At 22.6% G+C, this 21,352-nt stretch overlaps 9 protein-coding genes across 9 annotated transcripts; 7 read left to right on the plus strand and 2 right to left on the minus strand. All coding sequences in view use genetic code 6, as the record gives it.

The window, feature by feature from the left end:
* Positions 1–3: 3 nt before the first annotated feature.
* On the plus strand, positions 4–2,220 carry TTHERM_00241580 (AAA family ATPase; the record flags this gene model as incomplete). Its single annotated transcript, XM_001024882.2, has 7 exons — positions 4–413; positions 549–757; positions 825–1,162; positions 1,221–1,317; positions 1,374–1,631; positions 1,695–1,988; positions 2,105–2,220. The coding sequence occupies exons 1-7, from the start codon at positions 100–102 to the stop codon at positions 2,218–2,220; spliced, it is 1,626 nt and encodes a 541-aa protein (XP_001024882.2). The 5' UTR covers positions 4–99.
* A 383-nt stretch (positions 2,221–2,603) lies between these two features.
* TTHERM_00241590 (LIM domain protein) lies at positions 2,604–4,916 on the plus strand (the record flags this gene model as incomplete). Its single annotated transcript, XM_001024883.2, has 4 exons — positions 2,604–3,044; positions 3,106–3,894; positions 3,989–4,567; positions 4,629–4,916. The coding sequence occupies 4 exons, from the start codon at positions 2,604–2,606 to the stop codon at positions 4,914–4,916; spliced, it is 2,097 nt and encodes a 698-aa protein (XP_001024883.2).
* Positions 4,917–5,435: 519 nt separating this feature from the next.
* On the plus strand, positions 5,436–6,662 carry TTHERM_000241599 (LIM domain protein; the record flags this gene model as incomplete). Its single annotated transcript, XM_012800225.1, has 1 exon — positions 5,436–6,662. The coding sequence occupies one exon, from the start codon at positions 5,436–5,438 to the stop codon at positions 6,660–6,662; it is 1,227 nt and encodes a 408-aa protein (XP_012655679.1).
* Positions 6,663–7,006: 344 nt separating this feature from the next.
* On the plus strand, positions 7,007–8,704 carry TTHERM_00241600 (phosphodiesterase/alkaline phosphatase D-like protein; the record flags this gene model as incomplete). Its single annotated transcript, XM_001024884.2, has 8 exons — positions 7,007–7,121; positions 7,176–7,271; positions 7,323–7,469; positions 7,518–7,721; positions 7,769–7,942; positions 7,996–8,061; positions 8,164–8,273; positions 8,324–8,704. 8 exons carry the CDS (start codon positions 7,007–7,009, stop codon positions 8,702–8,704), a joined length of 1,293 nt encoding a protein of 430 aa, XP_001024884.2.
* Positions 8,705–9,444: 740 nt separating this feature from the next.
* Positions 9,445–11,373, plus strand: TTHERM_00241610 (PhoD-like phosphatase; the record flags this gene model as incomplete). The annotated part of the gene is made up of 8 exons (XM_001024885.2): positions 9,445–9,553; positions 9,641–9,736; positions 9,796–9,942; positions 10,234–10,437; positions 10,503–10,676; positions 10,736–10,801; positions 10,855–10,964; positions 11,017–11,373. The coding sequence occupies 8 exons, from the start codon at positions 9,445–9,447 to the stop codon at positions 11,371–11,373; spliced, it is 1,263 nt and encodes a 420-aa protein (XP_001024885.2).
* Positions 11,374–11,726: 353 nt separating this feature from the next.
* TTHERM_00241620 (cyclic nucleotide-binding domain protein) lies at positions 11,727–14,245 on the minus strand (the record flags this gene model as incomplete). The annotated part of the gene is made up of 3 exons (XM_001024886.2): positions 11,727–13,451; positions 13,585–13,939; positions 14,004–14,245. 3 exons carry the CDS (start codon positions 14,243–14,245, stop codon positions 11,727–11,729), a joined length of 2,322 nt encoding a protein of 773 aa, XP_001024886.2.
* A 2,773-nt stretch (positions 14,246–17,018) lies between these two features.
* On the plus strand, positions 17,019–17,507 carry TTHERM_00241640 (family 7a metallothionein 1; the record flags this gene model as incomplete). The annotated part of the gene is made up of 1 exon (XM_001024888.1): positions 17,019–17,507. One exon carries the CDS (start codon positions 17,019–17,021, stop codon positions 17,505–17,507), a length of 489 nt encoding a protein of 162 aa, XP_001024888.1.
* Positions 17,508–19,129: 1,622 nt separating this feature from the next.
* Positions 19,130–19,702, plus strand: TTHERM_00241650 (family 7a metallothionein 1; the record flags this gene model as incomplete). The annotated part of the gene is made up of 1 exon (XM_001024889.2): positions 19,130–19,702. The coding sequence occupies exon 1, from the start codon at positions 19,145–19,147 to the stop codon at positions 19,700–19,702; it is 558 nt and encodes a 185-aa protein (XP_001024889.2). The 5' UTR covers positions 19,130–19,144.
* Positions 19,703–20,217: 515 nt separating this feature from the next.
* TTHERM_000241669 (transmembrane protein, putative) lies at positions 20,218–21,131 on the minus strand (the record flags this gene model as incomplete). Its single annotated transcript, XM_012800226.1, has 2 exons — positions 20,218–20,416; positions 20,689–21,131. 2 exons carry the CDS (start codon positions 21,129–21,131, stop codon positions 20,218–20,220), a joined length of 642 nt encoding a protein of 213 aa, XP_012655680.1.
* Between the last annotated feature and the right edge of the window lie 221 nt (positions 21,132–21,352).

Genomic DNA, 21,352 nt, shown 5'->3' on the forward strand with positions numbered 1-21,352 from the left:
ATACGAAGATACATTTAAATCAGAAACTCGTAGAAATCTTCTAAAAATATATAATTTACAATAAGTGTGTAAAATATTAGTCTAAAGAATTTGAGGCAAATGAATTTCTTTAAATAGAAGTTAAACTACATTAGATAATACTTTTCTAATATTCTCAGGCCATGGTCTAAATAATATAGCTTTTCAAATCGCAGACAATAAGTGTTTTAATAAGCTCATTCCAAAATATTTTAAAATCATGCATTTTACAGAAATCTCTTGCTTATAGGAATTCTTAGCTCATATTATCACAAGTAGATTGTTTAGTGCATTGAAGATGATTAAATATAAAAAGCGAGAAAAACTATTGAAATATAAATTAATAAAATGAAAAAGGAATTCGGTACTTAAATGGCTGCCTTTCCTGAAATAAAGTAATAAATTTGAATATTCTACTGAAATAGTATTTAGTAATAAAAGATAATTTGTATTTTAAATTTGATACTTAATTACTTAAACTAACTAATTAATCATGTAAAACGAAGCTAATCTTATTTTTTGTTTTAAAGATATACTACTAGAGGTAATTGGTATGTGATGGAATTTATTGTTGATCAAAGAAATTGTGATTTATTTTAACTATTTATTACTGCAGTTACTACTTTAGAGAAGAAAGACAAATCAGTCTTTGTATTCAAAAATATGCAAACTGCTAAAGATGGAAATATGCTTACTTTATAAATCGATTTCGAAGAAAAAAAGGAGAAACAAAACGGAAGTATTTATTTTTTTGAATTTTTTGATAATAAAGTTAAATGAAAGGTTAAAAATAATTATATTTATAGGAGTATACAATAAAGGAACTATATGTGTAACAGGAGAGATGATTTCTGATAGACCTGGCTTTAAATTTTCTATTGAAAAGACTGAAGAAATATCTGAGACAGATATGGAAGCAGTGATTAATGTCTATAGGACAGCTATTTAGCCTTAATAGCATTCTTTTGTTAAAGACAGAATGAAAGCAGCTCCAAATTAATTTGGTAGCAGTGACCCTAAAAATTAAAGCAAGTAAAAATCTTAAAGAGATTAGTAAAAAGAAAGAACTGATGCAATTAATAAATTAGAAGAACTTGGAGTTTCTGTTTTTCTTCCAGATGCAAAATAAATTAATTTAGATTGGGTAACTAACTAAAAATATTTTATGAAAAAGCTTATTTTAAGAAATTATTTGAATTTAGGATTATTTGGCTGGCTACGAGTAGTAAAAAAGAGATATTGAAGACACAGTTTTATTGGCTTTATAATATCCAGAAATATATGATTAAATAACAGCTGGTAAATTTATTCTTTTTCTTTTTCATTTTGTTTATTTTTTCTTCGTTAATTATTAGCAACTAGAATGAAGCAAGAACCTAACAGACCAAAGGCTGTTTTATTTGAAGGGCCACCAGGTACTGGTAAAACAACCTCTGCTAAGATTATTGCTCAGTAAGTCAGCATCCCACTTATATATATGCCTCTTGAGTCAATCATGTCAAAGTATTATGGTGAAGCTGAAAAAAAGTTTGCAGATTTATGGGAAGCCACAAAAATGTTAGGAAAATCCATCATATTTATCGATGAAATAGATGCTATAGCTGGAACTAGAGGTATATTTTATAAATTACATTGTAATTTGTGAATGGTAATCATTTTAATTTTAAATTAATTAGATTCTGAAATGCATGAAGCTTCTAGAAGAATTTTATCTACTTTACTAAGAAAAATTGACAGTTTTGAAAGCTCATCAGATGTTCTTTTAGTTTGCGCTACAAATCGTAAATAGGACTTAGATCCTGCAATGCTATCTAGAATTGATATGAGCATCAAATTTGAAAAACCAGATGTTCACTCAAGATAAGCTATTTTTAAAAGATATGCAAAGCATTTATCAGAGGATCAGTTAAGATAATTAGCAGAAAATTCAGAAAACTTGTCAGGAAGAAATATATCTGATATTTGCAAAGGTATTTATTTTAAGCGTTAAAAAGATTATTTTTATTAAATTAAGTTACTGAATAAATATAATTTCTTTTAATTATCCCTAACAAACCTAAATTTAAAACAATAAATAAATAAATAGATGCTGAAAGAAGATGGGCAAGTAAATTAATTAGAAAATTAGTAGATCAAACTGTTCCTGATGTTGACCAATACATAGAGGCACTCCATAACAGAAAATACTAAAATCTAGCCTGATATTAAAATTATAACAATTTTAAATCTTTGCATTTTAAAAACACATTCAGATATAATATAATTTATAAATACCATTAAATAGCCTCAATAATAATCCATTAAAATGTATATAAATTTATTTTCTTGTTAGCTCTTAGAGAAGATAAGCTAGCTTTAAATTTTATATTAATCATTTATACATCAATTAAATTATTAATAATTATTGGGTCTTTTTTATTAAAATTACATCATAAAAATGTGCTTTGTGTTTGGAAATATGTATGAGTTAATTAATTAGTTTTTTTATATTGTTATTTATTTCCACTAATTATAAATTATAATTAAAAAATACTGAAATAAATAAAAAAAGTAAGTAAGTAAGGTGAATTTATATTTAAGCATTTATGAATAGCTCAAAATAGCCTATTATAAAAAGTACTTCTACTACAACTACTGCAAAGCATAGCTCCTCTATGAAGCTCCTTCCTAAGATAGAGAATTATTCTAAAGCCAAAAATGTAAATGAATAGCTCTTGATCAGATAGAATCATACTCCTATAAAAGTTGCTCTTAAAAAATCTAGTTTTACTAATATTGATTATAATGAAGATATTCCTCAAAGCAACAGTGTCAGTAATGCAAATCAAAACGAGTATAAGAATTTTTTCAATAGAAGAACTCAGTAAATATTAGATACTAGCGAAGAATAAAAGATATAAAAAAAATAAATGTTGGCTAAGAGCTAAATTCAATTTAAACCTCCATCTTCTTCTAATTAAATAGTGAGAAATGTTAGTGGAATATATGAGAATCCTTTACAAGCAAATTATTTGCAAAATACTTAAGTATAAATTTAATTTTAAAAAAATATTATATTTTAATTGTACTTTATTGATGAAAAAACAGTCTCCATCTTCTGTTAAATCAAGCTACACTAAAATTCCTCTGTAAGCAAGCCAAACTTTAGAAGAAGCAAAACCTGTAAAGTTTACTTCTCCTATTACTTAGCTTTAAATAGATGCAGATTAAAACAGGTTAGATTTTATGCTAGAAAAAGGGATGAATTTTGAGAAAAATAACCAGCTTATTAAGCTGAAGTAAGATAATTTTGAGCTAAAATAAGAGATTAGAAAATTAGAGGCAGAAGTAAAAAGGATGAGATAAGAGATAGAGGCAATGAGGTAGTTAAATCTAAAATCTTAGCCAATAAACAATGAAAGAAAAAGTTCCTTTTATATGCAAGACGATTAATTAATTTAAATAGAAAAGAAGGTACAAATTAATGAGTACTATAGACAGTAAATTAGTAACTTAAAAGCATAGCATGAAAGCGATTCAACAAAGTATTAAGAACAGATCAATGTATTAAATACTTAACTATAATAAGCATTAGAGTAGATACAAAGTTTGTAAATTAGCAAATAAAATCCAATCAAAGAATAAAAAGATTTAGAGTAAATATAAGAAACTTAGGCTGAAGTATAACAAATATGTAATAAATGTGAGTAAAATATGAGATAGCTTTAGGAGTTCAATATATAAATTACTGTATTAGAAAGTAATTTAGCTACGTCTAAAGCTTAAAACGATAATCTCTTTAAAGAGAGCTAGTCTTTAAGAGAATGGTAAATTAAAACAAAAGAATCTCATAGTAGAGAAAAAGAATAATATGAAAAATATATTTAAGAGCAATCGGTAATAAAAATTCGATTTATTATTTATTACTATGTTATATCTAAAAATATTTAATCCATATTTTAAAATATAATTTATAATTATTATAAAAAAGGAGGAAATTTTGAAGGTTGATTAGCAACTCAGGGATTATAAAAAGTCGTATGATGACTTAAATGAAAAAATAAAATTAATTAAAAATGGTAGTGATATAGTTAAAGTATTTCTAAGGAATGAGTATACTCTGCTCAAGTTAGAAATTGTGGAGAACATTGAGAGATTAAATAAAGAAAGGTAAGATAGAATAAATGAAAATGCTGTTTAAATACAGTAGCTGCAGCAAAAATACGATGACGAAAAAAAGAAGGCAACAAAATTGTAGGACGAAGTTAATTAGTTAAATCAACATCTTGAATGGCTAAAAAAGAGAGGCGTTTAGTAATCAAAGTAAAATGGAACCTTCAATTATATTGGTTTGAGTGAAGAAATTTTGAGCTTGAAAAAAGTAATAGATCAGCACATATCTGAAATCCCAAATAAAGACATGGTTCAAAGCTTTCAGAGTAAAGTAGATGAAATGAGCTTTTTAAATAAACAAATGGTAGATAAAATAAACAAAATATAACAAGACGAAGAGAAATCAAGAAAAGCTACAGAATAAATCCCTGTACTTAAATAGTTTGATATAGCACAAGTAAATACTCTATAATAGAATAGTATTTATTTTATATATTTATTTATTTTTATATATTTAGACAAAAGTAGAGTACCACTTAGTTTGTGCTAAATGTGAGGAAATTTTAGAAGAAGCAATTACGTGTGTTCCTTGTGGCCATAACTACTGTAAAAAGTGTCACTATACAAAAGATAGCTCTTTTTAAAAAACAAATGAATCAGCTGATGTATCTGAGGCATCTATAAGTTGCATGAAGTGTGGTCCATCTACAATGATTTACAGAAATGAAACATTAGATGATATGATAAAAATGTATAATACAATGAGAAGTGCTAAAGAAGTAATAAAAATGTATCTTAGTTAATGAAAAAACTAGATGCTTATTTATTTTGAGCTAAGATAAATAAATAATATAAAAATAATAAACAAATAACCTTAACTAACAATATAAATATATCAAATTATATAAATAAATTATTCTTTTAATCAATTTTGCAAACAAAAACAATTTTATAAATAAATTCATAGTTCAAAAACAAACATATAAATTAATAAATTAGTACATAAAATAAATAAACAAAATAAGTAAAATTAATAAATTATTTTTCTTTTTAGGTAATATTTTATAACACTCTAAAATTAACAAGTTTAAATTAATTGATGAATTAGATATTATAATTTAGATAAAATTTTTATAGTAAATATTGGGTTATAAATTCTTTAAAATGAATCAGGCTTAAAAGAGATATTTTAGGATTTTTTAATACTATTACATGCCAAAATTTTTAAATTTAATAGTTTTGATAAAAATCAGATTAGGAATATTTGATGAGAATTCTTAATTTAATCAAATTATTTAGTATAAATATTATTTTATGCTATTTTTATGAACTCAAATAGTAATTTGTTGGGATCAAAAAGTCCTTCGCTTTCTCCTTAAAAGCAAAATTAGAATCCTTCTTCATCAGATAAAAAAAAATAAGGCGATAATACTAAATACCCTATTTGCTTTTAGTGTAAAAATAGAATTAAAGAAAAATAATGTGTGATTTTAGGTTAAAAGAAGTATCATATTGATCATTTTCGTTGCAACTAATGCAATCAAAAGCTAACAAATAGACTTTTTTATGAGTATAGAAATAAAATATATTGTGAAGACGATTACAAATAAATTATAGCGCCCATTTGCCATTAATGCAAAAACTTTATTTAAGGAAAATATATAAGTGCGAAGAATTTAAGCTTTCATTTAGAGTGCTTTGTTTGCCAAGGGTGCAATTTTGGAATAGAGGAAAAGTAAGAGTTTTTTTTTAGTGCAGACAAAAAGTTTATCTACTGCAAAAAATGCAAGAAAAAATGTTCTGAAGTGTGTTAAAAATGCAAGAGGGTTATAAAAGAGAATGAGTAACTGATCAATGGAAGCTATTATCATACAGGGTGTTTAACATGCCAAAAATGCCACGATTAAAACCCGTAAGGCATATTTGTTCTACATAATAATTAGATTGTGCATGACACTTGTATTTTAATTTGTCATCACTGCAATCAAAAAATAGAGGATGAAAAAGACATTTCTCACTATTTTGAATATGTTCTTCATTCTAAATGTTAGTAAGCTTACACAAATTTTGTCAGACAAAAGACGATTGATGCTTTTAAAACTTAAAACTCTAAGAACTTTAAAAATTAGTAAAATAATCAAAATTAAAATTATGCTCTCTCTACTAATTTATCTCCGCCAAGCTACTCAGTCAACCTAAACCAATTAGAAAGTATGTTTTCTAATAGTCTTGATCAGCTTAATAAATAATTTTAAGAGACAAAAATCAAAGATAATAATTTTGATTTGGAAATCGAAATGTCTAATTTAGCTAGTGAGAATTTAGACTTACCTAGTCAAAATATTTAAACAAATGAATATAAACTTTCAGATGATGAAATATCTCCAAAAGAGCAATCTAAAATAAAGAAGGAGAATTTTCTATAGCTTCCTAATAGTACAGATAAACAGCTATGCATTAAAGGAGCAAGCATTTCTGCATAAAAAATACAAAATAAAAAGAAATAAAAAATTGAAATAATTAACTCTGAAAGTGAAAATGATAGTGACTGAATGTCTAAAATACTTTTTAGTTTAGCAAACTAGTTATTAATTAATGAAATAGCAATAAGCCAATATAAAATTATATTTAAATTTTTTATTAGTTAAATTTTTCTAAATAATTTAAAAGATTTGTAGGAATTTGTAAGAATTAAAATTAATTTAAAAATAATTTAGTTTAAATATTGAATTTGGATAAATCAGGAATTAAATTTAGTTAACTAAAACTACACGTGTTTTTTTCTCAATATTTATTTGTCATGATTGCTTAAAAAGATTTACAAACTATTTTTTATAAATAATTAATTTATATTAAAAACATTTGATTTGTTAAATAGAATTCTTAAATATTGAAAATGGTTAAAATAATTGTAAAAATATCAATAATTATATGCTTAATCTACTTTGCAAACGCATAGTAAATACTACGTTCCTAGGATGTAAAAGGCCAAAATTTTCTTTTTAGCTTTGGTAAAATTACATTCTTTTTCTTTTTGCAAAACAATTTCATTAAATTTAATCAAGGGTCTTGCTTTTCCGAGAGAAGATTGACTGCTTTAAATAGAACTTCTATATTTGAAAAAATATCTGAATAAAAACCTGATGTGTTTGCTTGGTTAGGTAATTTTTTTCAATATTAATCAATAAAATTTAATTTTTATTAAATTTTAGGAGATTTTGGTTACCCAAAATTATTTGAAGATTTTATACCAGCCTTTGAGTTTACTAAAAACGAGAAAGGTTATAAAATGCTTTAAAGTAATAACATTACTCAAATTATTGGTGTTTGGGATGATCATGATTACGGAAGAAACGATGGTAGATTAAAGATTCTTATAATATTTATTTAAATGTTTTTTTTTAAAGGAGATAAGAACTATAAGCATAAACATGAAACAAGGTAAATTTATTTAGACTATATCGGAGAACCTAAGAATAGCATTAGAAGAACTCAACCTGGTGGTATCTATACCTCTTATTATCTTGGAAGTACGAAAAAAGTCAAATTAGTTCTTCTTGATGTTAGATTTTCAAGAGATTCATTCTGGTTTGAGCACTCAGACATATTAGGTAACTTTTTTTACATAAACTTAAAATTTTTAAAACTATTTTTTAAGGTCCTGATTAATGGAAATGGCTTGAAAATGAGTTCAATGACCCTCATTCTCATACAATAATTTTAGCTAGTGGATGCTAAATACTACCAGACGATAGAGTTATTCCTGAGAAGTGGTATCCTGATAGTAGAAACAGGTTATTTAATTTGATTTAAAAACACAAAGACCATCAAAGTAATTAAATTATTTAAATATTAAATTTTATTAACTTTTAAAATTTATATCAGGAGTCATATTAATAAGTGGAGATATACACTTAGCAGAAATACTTGTTGAACCTAATTCAGTTAATAGTATTCAATCTTTTATTTTAAATGATATTTTTTAATAATTTGACAAAAAAAATAAAAACCATACAAAAAAATGAAATAATTTTTTTATTTTAATGAAATTAGAATTTGGTTATAATATCATTGAAATCACTAGTAGTGGTCTCACTCATCATATCATGGACTATAAATTTCCTCAATTTATTGTTGATGGATTTCTGCCAAACACTTTTAATGTAGATTAGAGACTTTTATTTAAAAAATTAAAAATTAACTATTAAAAAAGGATAGACAACATAGATTGATGGATTTTAACTATGCCCTAGTTGACATAAAAATTGATCCAGAAAATAAAGAAAACACATAATTAGAAATTAGTATAAAAGATCAAAATAATGCTACTAGATTGTAAGTTAAAATTGAACCATGGAAATAGGAATAAAAGTAGTTAAACCTGACTAACTCAAAATATACAAGGGATGATCATCGTTATAAAAGATGGATTATTTGGATGTTCAAAAACTATTTTATAGAGTATAGAAAAGCTGGAATAGCTTTAACTAGTATCGCTTTTGTAATTTTAATTTTGGCTTACTTTATCTGCAAAATATTGTACGATTGTTACCAAAATAAAATAAAAAATTAACAAAAATAAAAGACAAACTGAAAATAGATAAAAATAATTCATTTCTCTACTTTTTTAAATTTACATATTTAAAATTTTATTCATAAAATATTTATTAATATGAAAGTATTTTGCCTATTAAAAAATTTATGCTGTAACTTAAAACAAACAAAAATAGATTAATTACGTTGAGAAATAAAATAATAAGTTTAAGATAGCTTATTTGGCAAAAAACTAAAAATATATTAATTTATTGGAATAAAAGTAGTTAAATATGAGTAACTCCAATAATACAATGGATGATCATCGTTTTTTTAGATGGATAATTCAAATGTTTAAAAAATAAATTATAGAGCATAGAAAAATTGGAATAGCTTTAACTATTATAGCTTTTGTTATTTTAATTTTGGCTTTTATTATCTGCAAAAAAATTTTACTGTTTTAAATAACTAAAAAAAATACATGAAAATTATTTATTTATTTATATTTGAATAAAATAAATTTTAATTAAAAATTTTATTTATAAATCATTTTATTTGTATCAAAGTATTTTGTCTATCAAAAAATAAACTTTATCTACTTTAAACTTAAACAAATAAAAATAGATTAAATATATTGAGAAATAAAATAAAAAGAATTAAGATAGATAATTTCGTAGAAGACTAATAAAATCTGATAATTCATTTTTCTATTTTATAGTTAGTGTTTTCTTAGTTGAAATAAGCCAACATTTATTTTTATTATAATATTTATTTGTGTGAAAATATTTAATAAAGTAAAAAATGATGTAAAAACTAATATTAGTTTTCTTAATTAATCTTTTACTGCATAATTGCTAGTAAATAATTTAAACAAAAGATGAAACAGGAAATCATATTAAATTTATATTTGGTATTGAATTAAATTAATTTTAAAAATATTTTTATCATTTATTTTTGTTTGTTTGTTTAAATATAAATTAATTATAAACTAAAAAAGCCTCTTGTTTTGCTTTTGATAGATAATAAAAACACGGACCAGTATCACTTTTTCATAATATAACCAAACACAATCCTGATATATTCGCTTGGTTGGGTATACATTTTTCATATCAATTATCTAAAATGATTATAATCTCTTACAATTTTAATTAGGAGATGCTGCATATGTTTATAATTTTACTCAAGCATAGCAACTATTTGATTCAACTACAAATGACCCAGGGTATCAAAAATTGTTATAAAATAATTAAACAAAAATAATTGGAATTTGGGATGATCATGACTATGGTGTAAATGATGGTAAACTCTTTATTTTATTTATGAAACATTAAAAAAATCAAATGTTTTATTTTTATTAGAATTTTAAATATTTTTGATAATTTTATACTTTAAAACAAGTTCTTTAAAAAAAATTAAGAAAATAGGTTGATATTTATTTATTTATTATTAATAATTTCACTATTTAAATTAAAAATAATTTTTTTAAAAAATATTTTAAAATAAATTTTAATTCTTTTGAATTATATTTTAAAATAAATTTTAATTCTTTTGAATTATATTTTAAATGTTCATAAAATAAAAATAAATTAGGTGATAGACTACATATACAAAAAGAAGAAATGAGAGAAATATTTTTGAATTTTTTAAACGAACCTAAAGATAGTATTAGAAGAACTTAGCAAGATGGAATATACACTTCTTATTATTTGGGTCACACAAAGTAAGTAAAATTAGTTATGCTTGATGTTAGGTATTCTAGAGACCCTTATCGAAAAGGAGCAACAGAAATGTTAGGTATAATTTATTTAGATTATATTTTTTATTTTTTAATTGATAATTACCATTTTCATTCCTTGAAGGTGAGGCTTAGTGGAAATGGCTTGATAATGAATTTTAGGATGAAAATGCTAATGTCATCTTATTGACTAGTGGTATGTAAGTTTTACCAGATGATAGACTTGTAACTGAATATTGGTACAATCAAAGTAGGGAAAGGCTTTTTGATCTCTTTAAAAAGTATAAGGATACAAAAAGTAATTAATTCTATTCTAAAAATTGAAAATTGATTAAATTTAATCTATTATCTTTTTAGGAGTTGTCATCTTGAGTGGAGATGTTCACTTTGCAGAAATTTTATCAGAACCTGATTCTATTTAAAGTAAAATTTTCAATTTACTTAATAAATAAATATGTATTAATATAAAAATATAGCAATAGGTTACACTCTTTTTGAAATTACTAGTAGTGGAATTTCTCATAGCTTGGGTTATTCTAAGTTCCCAAAATTTTTTATCGATACTTTCCTGCCTAACACCTACAGTGTAAATTTACATTTCTACTTAGTTTATCTAATATCTTTCTGATTTTAAATAGGAAAAAAAACACAGGTTATTTGATTTAAACTATGCTGTCGCTGATATTTAAATAGATTCAAATAACAAAAATAATACAAAAATTAATTTTGTCATTTACGATAAACACGAAAACCCTAAACTTTCAATTACTATTCAGCCTTGGGAAAACATAAAAGAATCACACACCCAAACTTTTTTAAATAGAAGTAGTCATTACCTTATTAGGTTTACTTTACAAGTATGGAGAAACTATTTTTTTGATTATTGTGAAATAGGGATATTAATAATTGTCATTGCTATTTTCATAATCAAAACTATTAAATACTTAATCAATTTAATTTTTAAGACATTTCCAAAGAAATTTAAGACAAACTGAGTGAAAAATAAATAAGATCTTAAAATTAAATTCTAAAAGCAATTATTAAATCTAATTTTTCTTGTTTTAAATCAAAAAATCTAAATATTTTTTCAAATAATATTTGTTAAGTTTTTGTTTTTTAAATACTGAATAAATGTCTTATAAGAAAACTTTATAAACTAAAAATAAAATTAATATTTTTTTAATTGAAAAATTATAAAGATTGATATAAATTAAAATTAATTATAAATATTGTTAATTAAATCCTATTATAAAATTATTTATTTTGACTTAAATTATATTTAAACACATCAGCCATTCGGCTCTACTGTCTTTAATTTAATTTTATTGAGAATTATTTATTCTATAAATCACTAAAAGTCATAGCATTTTCTATTTTAAGTGGACTGTATAATTTTAAAGTTATTAAAATCTTAGCTACTATGATAAGGAGTGTTTGGATTTATCTTGCTAAAAGAGTAATCATTGCTTTCTTGTGTGATAAATTTGTCTACATTTTATGATAAATCTAGTTATTTAGATTCTGACAGAGACTGATTCTAAGATAAAAGTTACTTTTCGTTATTAGACTAAGGATAAAAAATTGATTATGAAACAATTTTATGATTGTTTGCAGCAAATATTGTTCTTGTATTAGAATTATTTTGATTGAATTTGGATTCTTATTTAAAGTTTTATTTATTGCTTTCAAATATATTTTAAGAGTTACTACTTCCTTGATATTTTTAGCTTTTACTGAGTATATTTCTAGTATTAGCTTATTCTAAAGGCTTACACACAGTCTTTTTTCGAATATTTTGCATTTTTTTAAGTTTAAGTATTATTTTAGAATAGTTGAAATTTGAAAAATAATTTATCGTAATTTTCATTTTTTCAAAATCTCCTTCAAACAAGTCAAATTATTCTGATAAATAATCTATTTTATTTATTTTCAATTCTACCTATTTTTTTATAAAATCATCATAAACTTAGCTAGGTATTCCAGTCACAAATTTGGTCATCTTTTTCTGGAATTAGTTATTATTAGTAGGAACTAATTACTTTGTATACAATTATTAGGAGTTTTTTCGAGGTCCATTATTCAAATTAGCTAGAATACTATTTTTTTTTGGAGCTACTTATTTACTTACTAGCTAGATTTATTAATTGTTTTCTTATGGAAGCTAACTTTAGATACTGCAAGTTCGACTGAAATTACTTTACATTTGCTAAAAAGTACCAAAATACGAAGGTCTCTTAATGTTTCCAGATATTTGTTTTATCTTATCAATTTCTTAAATATCTTCATTACTACGTGTATTATCATATTATTCGTCCGTTTCAGTAGTTTAGAAGGTATTAAACCTTTAGCTATTAAGGCCCTCTTATGGTTTTATCATTTGATCACTATTCATCTAATTTAAGAAAGAAGAATTTTAATAATATAATTATGGCCCACTTGAAACACTTAATCGATTAGGATATGTTATATTTAAATTTGAGTTTTAATTCAACTATTAATTATTATAAAAAGGGTTGCTCTAATTTGTTAAATTATCCATATTATGATAAGAATATGTTGCTTCCTTTTGCAGAGAAGAACTAAATTAGGAGTTTTGATGACTTACATAATTTAGACGTAGATAATTATCTTCATAGTTAATCAGATTTTCATACTTATCATTTAAAAATTCAAGTAGTTAATTAGCATTAATTTCTATTAGTTTTAAAGTATTTTGTTTAGTTTTTAAATGTCTCTCTAATTTTGGTTTTTCTCTTTACACATGAGGTTAACTCAAAGACATCTATCCAATAGCTTTATATTTATTAGGTTATAGATGTAAATAAGGACAGTCTCCAACTTCATGTGTGTAATCTTTACATGAAATACATTTTACTTTTAACCTAGTACCATCTTTTTAAAGTAATATCATATCTTTTATCATGCAAAATGTTTCATATTCTTCCTGATCTTCAATCAATATTCTTAAAAAATCAGATCTCTTAATTTTAATCAATTTCGAGAAACTTAAGCTCTTTAAATTCATCTTTGGTTATTGACCACTGAAAAAAGAAAATTCACCAAAATGATCTCCCTAAATAAATAATTGTATATTTGAAAAAAGCGATTATATATTAGTTATGTTATATCTTAAAAATAATAAAGGTAGTTAATATTTAAATTAAAGAAAAATTTTTAATTAAACTTAAAGTATATTTATTTATTACTTTTCTAAGAATTGAAACTGTAGAAGTAGATGAGTTGTCTTATGGTTAGCATTTACTGTTAGGCGGTTAAATATAAACCTCTAATTCTCCAGATTATACAAAATAAATCCATACATCTTAGCTACTTACATCTGAATTATAAACAATTTCTTCGGGTGTACACCTTTATTCTTAAATCAAAGGAAGACATTTTTGCATTGTCTAGTAGCTAAAATTGTCCTTGAAAATCGAATTCTGCTTGAATATATCATGGTAAGATTCTGTTAAGAGATTTTCTCTTAAACGGTTAGAAAGTTAGCAAATAATCTCTTATTCTTCTTGTTAATTTTCGTCACTTTTCTCCTTCCAGTAATAACTTTTATTTATTTATTTAATTTGATTTAAGTAATATTAATAATGAATTAATTCAGTTAAATTACTCTAGATATTAATATATTTCTTTCATAGTCGATTTAGTCACTCCTTTTCTCATCATATAGTTACCGATTATAAATCTCTTTTATCTTATTAAATTTTCCTTTGAATAGAAATCTTAAAATATTTAGCCAATAGAATTAATTGTGAATCCAAATATCACACAACAAGTCATCATTAGGAAAATGCAAACAGATACTTCAATTACATTAGTAGGCCTGATATCACCATAGCCAACTGTAATCATAGTAACAGTTATAAAATAGTAAGAGTAAATATATTGAACAATCCAAGATGAATTTGTTAGCAGCATCAAATCTATCCAGGATTGCGGATTATTAGAATTATCACTTTAGCTATCTTGTAATGTATAAATGCTAATAGATAATTTACCAGCTATTAACCAAAAGCAGGCGAAAATATGAGAAATTAAAAGAATATTTTTAAACAAACTGATCAATTCAATAATATTTTAAGCTTTTTTATTTAGTAAAAATTTATCTTTCATTTAATTTATAATCATATTTATATCTTTGTATTTAAAAACAATAAATAATAGCAATGACTATACTATCCTTGACTCCCATTAATCATTTGTGATAATAAAATAAGAAAATGGAAATAATTGAGATATAAAATCATATAGCAACGCTCTTGATTCTTTGTAGTGTTTAAAAATAGTTTGCCTACTTATGCATAGTATACCTTTGACATATATTCCTGTATTTGCATGAACAAACATATCTAAAAACAAAATTAACTAACAAATAAGAATAATATCTAATCTAAATAGTTAATGAAGCTGAGCACCAAAGCTAAAGCAAACAAAATAGCAAAAAAAGCATATAAGAGATGCAAAAATTTTTAAAGCCTACCAAACTTCTATGCATCTTGTATGTGGTAAAAAAATAGGTATTTATTTATAGAAATATTCTAAACAATTAATTTTCTACTTGCTCTTTTTAACTGCTTTGTCAAAATAAATCATAGTATTATACAATTTACTTTTTTCAGATATTATTTTTTAACTGAACATTTTATTAGCTTAAAAATATTGATGCTTTTCATCCTTAAAATGAGATCTGTCATTTATCATTTCTGTTTACCTCCATGTTATTAGTCTTTGCATTCTACTTCGAGCAAACTATAAAAATATTTGAGCATACTTTCTAAATCTAATTTTAAAAGATATTTCTTAAAGTCTTTAAAGTTAGTTTTTTTTATTGAAGAATAATTAGCTTTAATCAAGTAAAATGTTTTATTGTTAATTTATTTAATTAGATTTATTTTATAAGTTATTTTGGCTATGGTTAGCAAATTATATCTTTAAATCCTTTTTCATACTTATTTTGTATATTCAAAATCTCAACAAAAGCTAATTTCTACTTTTTAATTAATTAATTTCTACTAATTTAGTAAAAAATAAAAATTTGCAAATTTTTTAATTAATTAAAAATCCTTTGTAACGTTTTGATGTAATTTTAAGAGTCCTTGGTCTTAACACTAAAAACTTATTTAAAGAAAAATAAATCAATAATGCAAATTTATTTTATTCAAGGCTTGCTTTTAAAGCATTAAATAGGATTAAACAATATAAATTTTAGCTATTTAAATTAAATTTATTATTTTTAATGATTAAAATTATTAAACTTGAATAAATGATCCTAATTCTTTTTGTTATTTATATTGGAATAACATTTAAGTAAATCAACATAAAAATGACTTTAATACAATTTACTATTCTTCATAGTAGTTGCTTGAGCTTTTGAAGTATGAATTAGGTTTAAATATCATATTATTTTAGCTGTTTAAATTAAATTTATTATTTTTGATGATTAAAATAATTCAGATTTTATGAATGATACTACTTATTTTAAATTTCATGTAAAAATAATATTAGTGATGGTATTAAAAATATAATTAGATTTTTTAAAAATTGTTTGGAAATAAGTACTTAATTCCAAATTTCTTTTAATTTTTAAGAATTAAATTAGTTTATTTTTATATATTAATTCACTAAATAAAAAGATAAGTAATATATTTAGTGCACAATGTTTGAATGTTTTTTTGATAAATTTGTAAATTAAATCTATTTAAGTCAGTAGAATTTTAGATATTTTCATAGATTTTTTAATAAGTAGACAATTTATTTCTAAAAAATATTTAAAAATAAAAAATAATAAGGGTTTTGAATAACTCCTTTAATTTAAATACACATTTTTAAATTTTTTTTAGCTCTTTAAATATTCATAAAAATAAAAAATAACTAACTAAAAATAAATAAAAAGATAATAATGATTAAAGGTATAATACTGAATAAGAAAAAACATAATAGAGTACTTATTTTTTATATCACTATTTTTAATATCTTGAAAGCAAAACTTTTTTATATATCTTAAAATATATTGTATCGTTTATTCAATTATTTTCTTTAAATTTCAAATATATTGATAAAAAAGATGACATGTTTTTTAAAGAAAACATGAAATATAAAATAGATAAATATCAATTATTTTATTTATTAAATATATAAGCTGCTCAAAACATAGCTCATTCATCAATTATAATATGTGAATCATTAATTTTCAAAATATTACTCATTATTTAGGCTATCATTTATTTTTTATTTTCAATTATCCGTTTCTATTATATTTTAATATTAAGTTGTGATTCTTGAATTTTGTGTCATGAATTATTTGTAAATCTTTTTATTTCTGATAAAAAATATAAATTGATTGACTCATGATTTAAATCATGAGTCAACCTAACTAATTTTCAAAATTCTTCTATTCTAAAATATAGATGTGATTCTTGAATCTCTCTTGAATATAAAGTAATTTTTTATATTTCTGATATAATTCTTAGCTACGTGATTCACGATTTATGCAATGATCCATATAAAATAATGTAAATAGTGTATATATATATATTCGTCTTTTTTATTCTTTATATAATTTAAAAAAATTAAAAAAATTTAATAAAGCTCTAATAAAATAAATAATAATACTAAACTTAAAATAATGGATAAAGTTAATAGCTGTTGCTGTGGTGTAAATGCTAAGCCATGCTGCACAGACCCTAACAGCGGATGTTGCTGCGTAAGTAAGACTGATAATTGCTGCAAATCTGACACAAAGGAATGTTGCACTGGTACAGGAGAGGGATGCAAATGTGTTAATTGCAAGTGCTGCAAACCTCAAGCAAATTGTTGCTGTGGAGTTAATGCTAAACCCTGCTGCTTTGATCCCAATAGTGGATGTTGCTGTGTTAGTAAAACTAATAACTGTTGTAAATCTGATACTAAAGAATGCTGTACTGGTACTGGAGAAGGATGCAAATGTACAAGTTGCTAATGCTGCAAACCTGTTTAATAAGGATGTTGTTGTGGTGATAAAGCTAAGGCTTGCTGTACTGATCCAAACAGTGGATGTTGCTGCTCAAATAAGGCAAATAAATGCTGTGATGCTACTTCAAAGCAAGAGTGTTAGACTTGTTAATGTTGTAAATGAAATAAATATGTTAATTAAAATTTAAAATATGTTGATGTTGTAATTCATAATTGCATAAAATCAGTTTCGTATTTTATTAAAAACTTTAATATTATCATCCTAAAATTTATTAAAAAAAACTGTTATTAATAAATCAATAATTATCGCTATTTCATAGATTTTTTTAAATGCAAAAGCAAGTATGTTATTTAAATTAAGTAAACATTGATTGAAAGTATTATCTACAGAAAAAAAAAATATATAATTTACTTTTTAATCAATTTAATTGGAAATTATTTTATATTTTTTAAAAATGAAAAAACATATATATTTATAATAAACATTCAAATTTATTTTACAAAATTTATATAAAAATCTTTAATAATTACAATTAATTGAATTCAATCTGTAAATATAAAATTACACCATACATTTATATTAACAATGACTACTTTTAGAAAAAAATTTAAAAAAAAATAAATTAATGTTTTATTTTAAATTTTGGTAAAAATACTCAACTTATTTGAATTTAGAAAATGTAAAATCAAATAAATTATTTTAATTTAATGAAAAAGTTTTTTTGAATTAGTAAATATTATCAACTAAAAAACAAACTGAAAAACCATATTTGGTAATTATTACTTTTGCATAAAGAAATTTAATAATGTAAATGAAATGAATATCTCTAAAAATTATATAAAAAATATCAATTTTAAGCTAATTGTCAATTAATAAATGCTAAAATGAAAATAAATCTAAATAAAAAAATATCTATGTTCATATTTGCATAAAATAAATTGTTTGTTGCAGTTTTTAGTTGCAATTAAAACTTTAAATATAAAAATATATTTATTATAATTTAATTTTAAGACCTACTTATTTTTTTTAAATTATATTTATTAAAAGAATTTAATTTATTTGTGAATTAATTTTAATATGTATTTATCTCATAAACATCTTTGGATATTTACTTAATAGATTTATTTGATAAGAATTGAAAACAAAATAATTTTTAAATTAAATTAAATAGATCAGAAATATTTTTAAAATAGAACTAAATTCTAAAAATAGTAAATTAGTATTCAGTAATACCAAATAATAAAAGTATCTATATTTTTTTTAATTAGCAAATATGAAATTAATAATTCACAATTTTAGAATACAAATATAGTTTCTATCTTCTATTTCATATTTTTTAATTTATTGAAAAACCAAATTTTATTTAATATCTTAATCAATATAAAAATTAACTTATTAAAATATAAAATAAAATAATATTTTTTAAGATGTAAAATTAAAAAATTACTCTTTTACTGATTACTTATGTCAATTTCTGAAAATATTCTTTTTACGATTGTAATTGTTTGAAAATAATTTGATTTTTGTCTACTTTTTATTTAGATGTGATTCTTGAATTTCATAAGCTATTATTAATTTTAAAAGATAAATTTCTGTTAAAATATAAAACTTTAGGATGACTCATGACTAAATCAAGAGTTAATTTAAAATATTATTAATTCATTAATCTAGTAGCGATTCTAGAATTATTCGTAAATATTTATTACAATTTTAAATTTCTTATGTATTCCTTCTAAATTACTCATGATTTAAATCATGAATTAAATTAAATTTTTGCATGTATTTATATTAAGATTTTTATGAGACCTATAATTAAATAATAAATAACAATAATAAAGATAGAATAAAAAAAATATTAGACTTAAAAGATGGAAAAAATTAATAACAGTTGCTGTGGTGAAAATACTAAAATCTGCTGCACAGACCTAAATAGACAATGTAATTGTGCTTGTAAGACTGATAATTGTTGCAAACCTGAAACAAATGAGTGTTGCACTGATACATTAGAAGGATGCAAATGTGTTGATTGTAAGTGCTGCAAATCTCATGTAACTTGCTGCCATGGAGTTAATGTCAAATCCAGCTGCTTAGATCCAAATAGTGGATATTAGTGTGCAAGTAAAACTGATAACTGTTGTAAATCTGATACTAAAGAATGTTGTACTGGCACTTAAGAAGGATGTAAATGCACTAATTGTTAATGCTACAAACAAGCTTAATAAGGATGTTGTTGTGGTGATAAAGCTAAAGCTTGCTGTACTGATCCAAACAGTGGATGTTGCTGCTCAAATAAGGCAAATAAATGCTGTGATGCCACTTCAAAGAAAGAGTGTCAGGTATGTTAATGTTGTAAATGAAAATAATCTAAGTTATAATATAGATTTTTAGTTGAATTTATATTAATATACAATGAAATGAAATATCTTGGTGATATTCATTATTAACATACAAATGAGTGATATAATTTAAAAGATTCATTTTATATTAACAGAATAAATATACACTAATATTATTTTTATTCTTGTATTTAGGGTGTATATATATATGGATGTATTATGTTTTAATTTATATATAAATAATAATTTGTAATTTAGATTAATTTATAGTTTATCAGAAAAAATTTAAAATAAGTATGAATATTTAAAAATTTTAGCAAATTTATGTCATTTTAATTGAAGTAAGATAATTTTGTAAATGATACAATAAGAAACTAAGTAACATATTGGTAAATTATATCTAAACAAACATAAATAACTAGCATAAATTGAAGTATTTTGACAAAAAAGAATATTAAAATATGTGGTAAAACTTATATCACCAATAAAAAAGATTAAGCTAAATTAAATTAAAGTAAGAAGATATTATTATTTATTCATTGTATAGAATATAAAAATAATTAGTGCAATAAGATGAGCTATTACTCATAAAATGTCTTTGTCAAAATTTGGCTAATATTAAATGTAATTTTAGGATTAATGACTGGTTCGTTTTTTGCCTATGAGAACTTTAAGTCTTGTGGAGATATTTTTGTCGCTGGAACAGTAGTAGGTTTTTTATTTTCGCTCATTAATCTAATATTATTAGGTTTCTAATAAGCTTGGAGAATATTTTTGCATATAATTATAATAGTTATTTTAATAACATTTGCCATTTTGGCATTTATATTAATAACATAAATTAACAACGAATCTTTCTGTGATAATTAATGGTGCATTAGCCAAGGTGTGGATTTTTCTTAAATCATTTCAAATTTATCTGATTAGACAGAAAGAGCTATTTGTCAAAAAGAGACATCATAATAATAAAATTTTGTGTATTAGTAGGCAAAAAAGTAAAATAATACTTTAAGGAAAACAGATATTTGGAATATTGATAACTCAATACCATTTGCATTTTCATCTATGCAAGGCTCGATATGTTTACTTATGAGTATCCTCCTAATTGCAGATATTGTAAAGTAGAGAAAGATTAAACAAAAAAAAGACCAATTAATATGAGCTTATTCTTATTTAGTCTAGTAATAACAAAAAATAAAAGATAAAAAAACATTTTATTTAATTAAGTTATTTAATAGATTAATTTTAATAAATTAAGAGTATTTTAATCATACTTACTGAAATTTTATTCATTTATATTATGTACAAATTAATATTGCCCTGAAAATATATTAATATTTTTTGAATTGAAGATTTTTAATTATACTATAATTAATTAGTTAATTTTTAAGAGAAAAAATACAAAAGTCAATATATTTAATACATACATACTTTTTATATGGTATATCATATAAATCTATTTGTAATTAAAATAAGATTTATGAAAAATCAAATATAAATTTTAGTTAGTTTTTATCTATTATAAATAAACAGTATTAGAAGGTTAAGTAGATAAATTATGAAAATAGTAATGTTTAATTTGTTTTTTAAACACTATTAAGAATCTTATATATAAATTAAATTGACAAATATTTAAATTTAAGATAAGTTCTTTTGTAAGTTTAGCAAAAG

This window comes from Tetrahymena thermophila (assembly GCF_000189635.1).
Source record: "Tetrahymena thermophila SB210 genomic scaffold scf_8254373, whole genome shotgun sequence".
NCBI classification, from domain to species: domain Eukaryota; phylum Ciliophora; class Oligohymenophorea; order Hymenostomatida; family Tetrahymenidae; genus Tetrahymena; species Tetrahymena thermophila.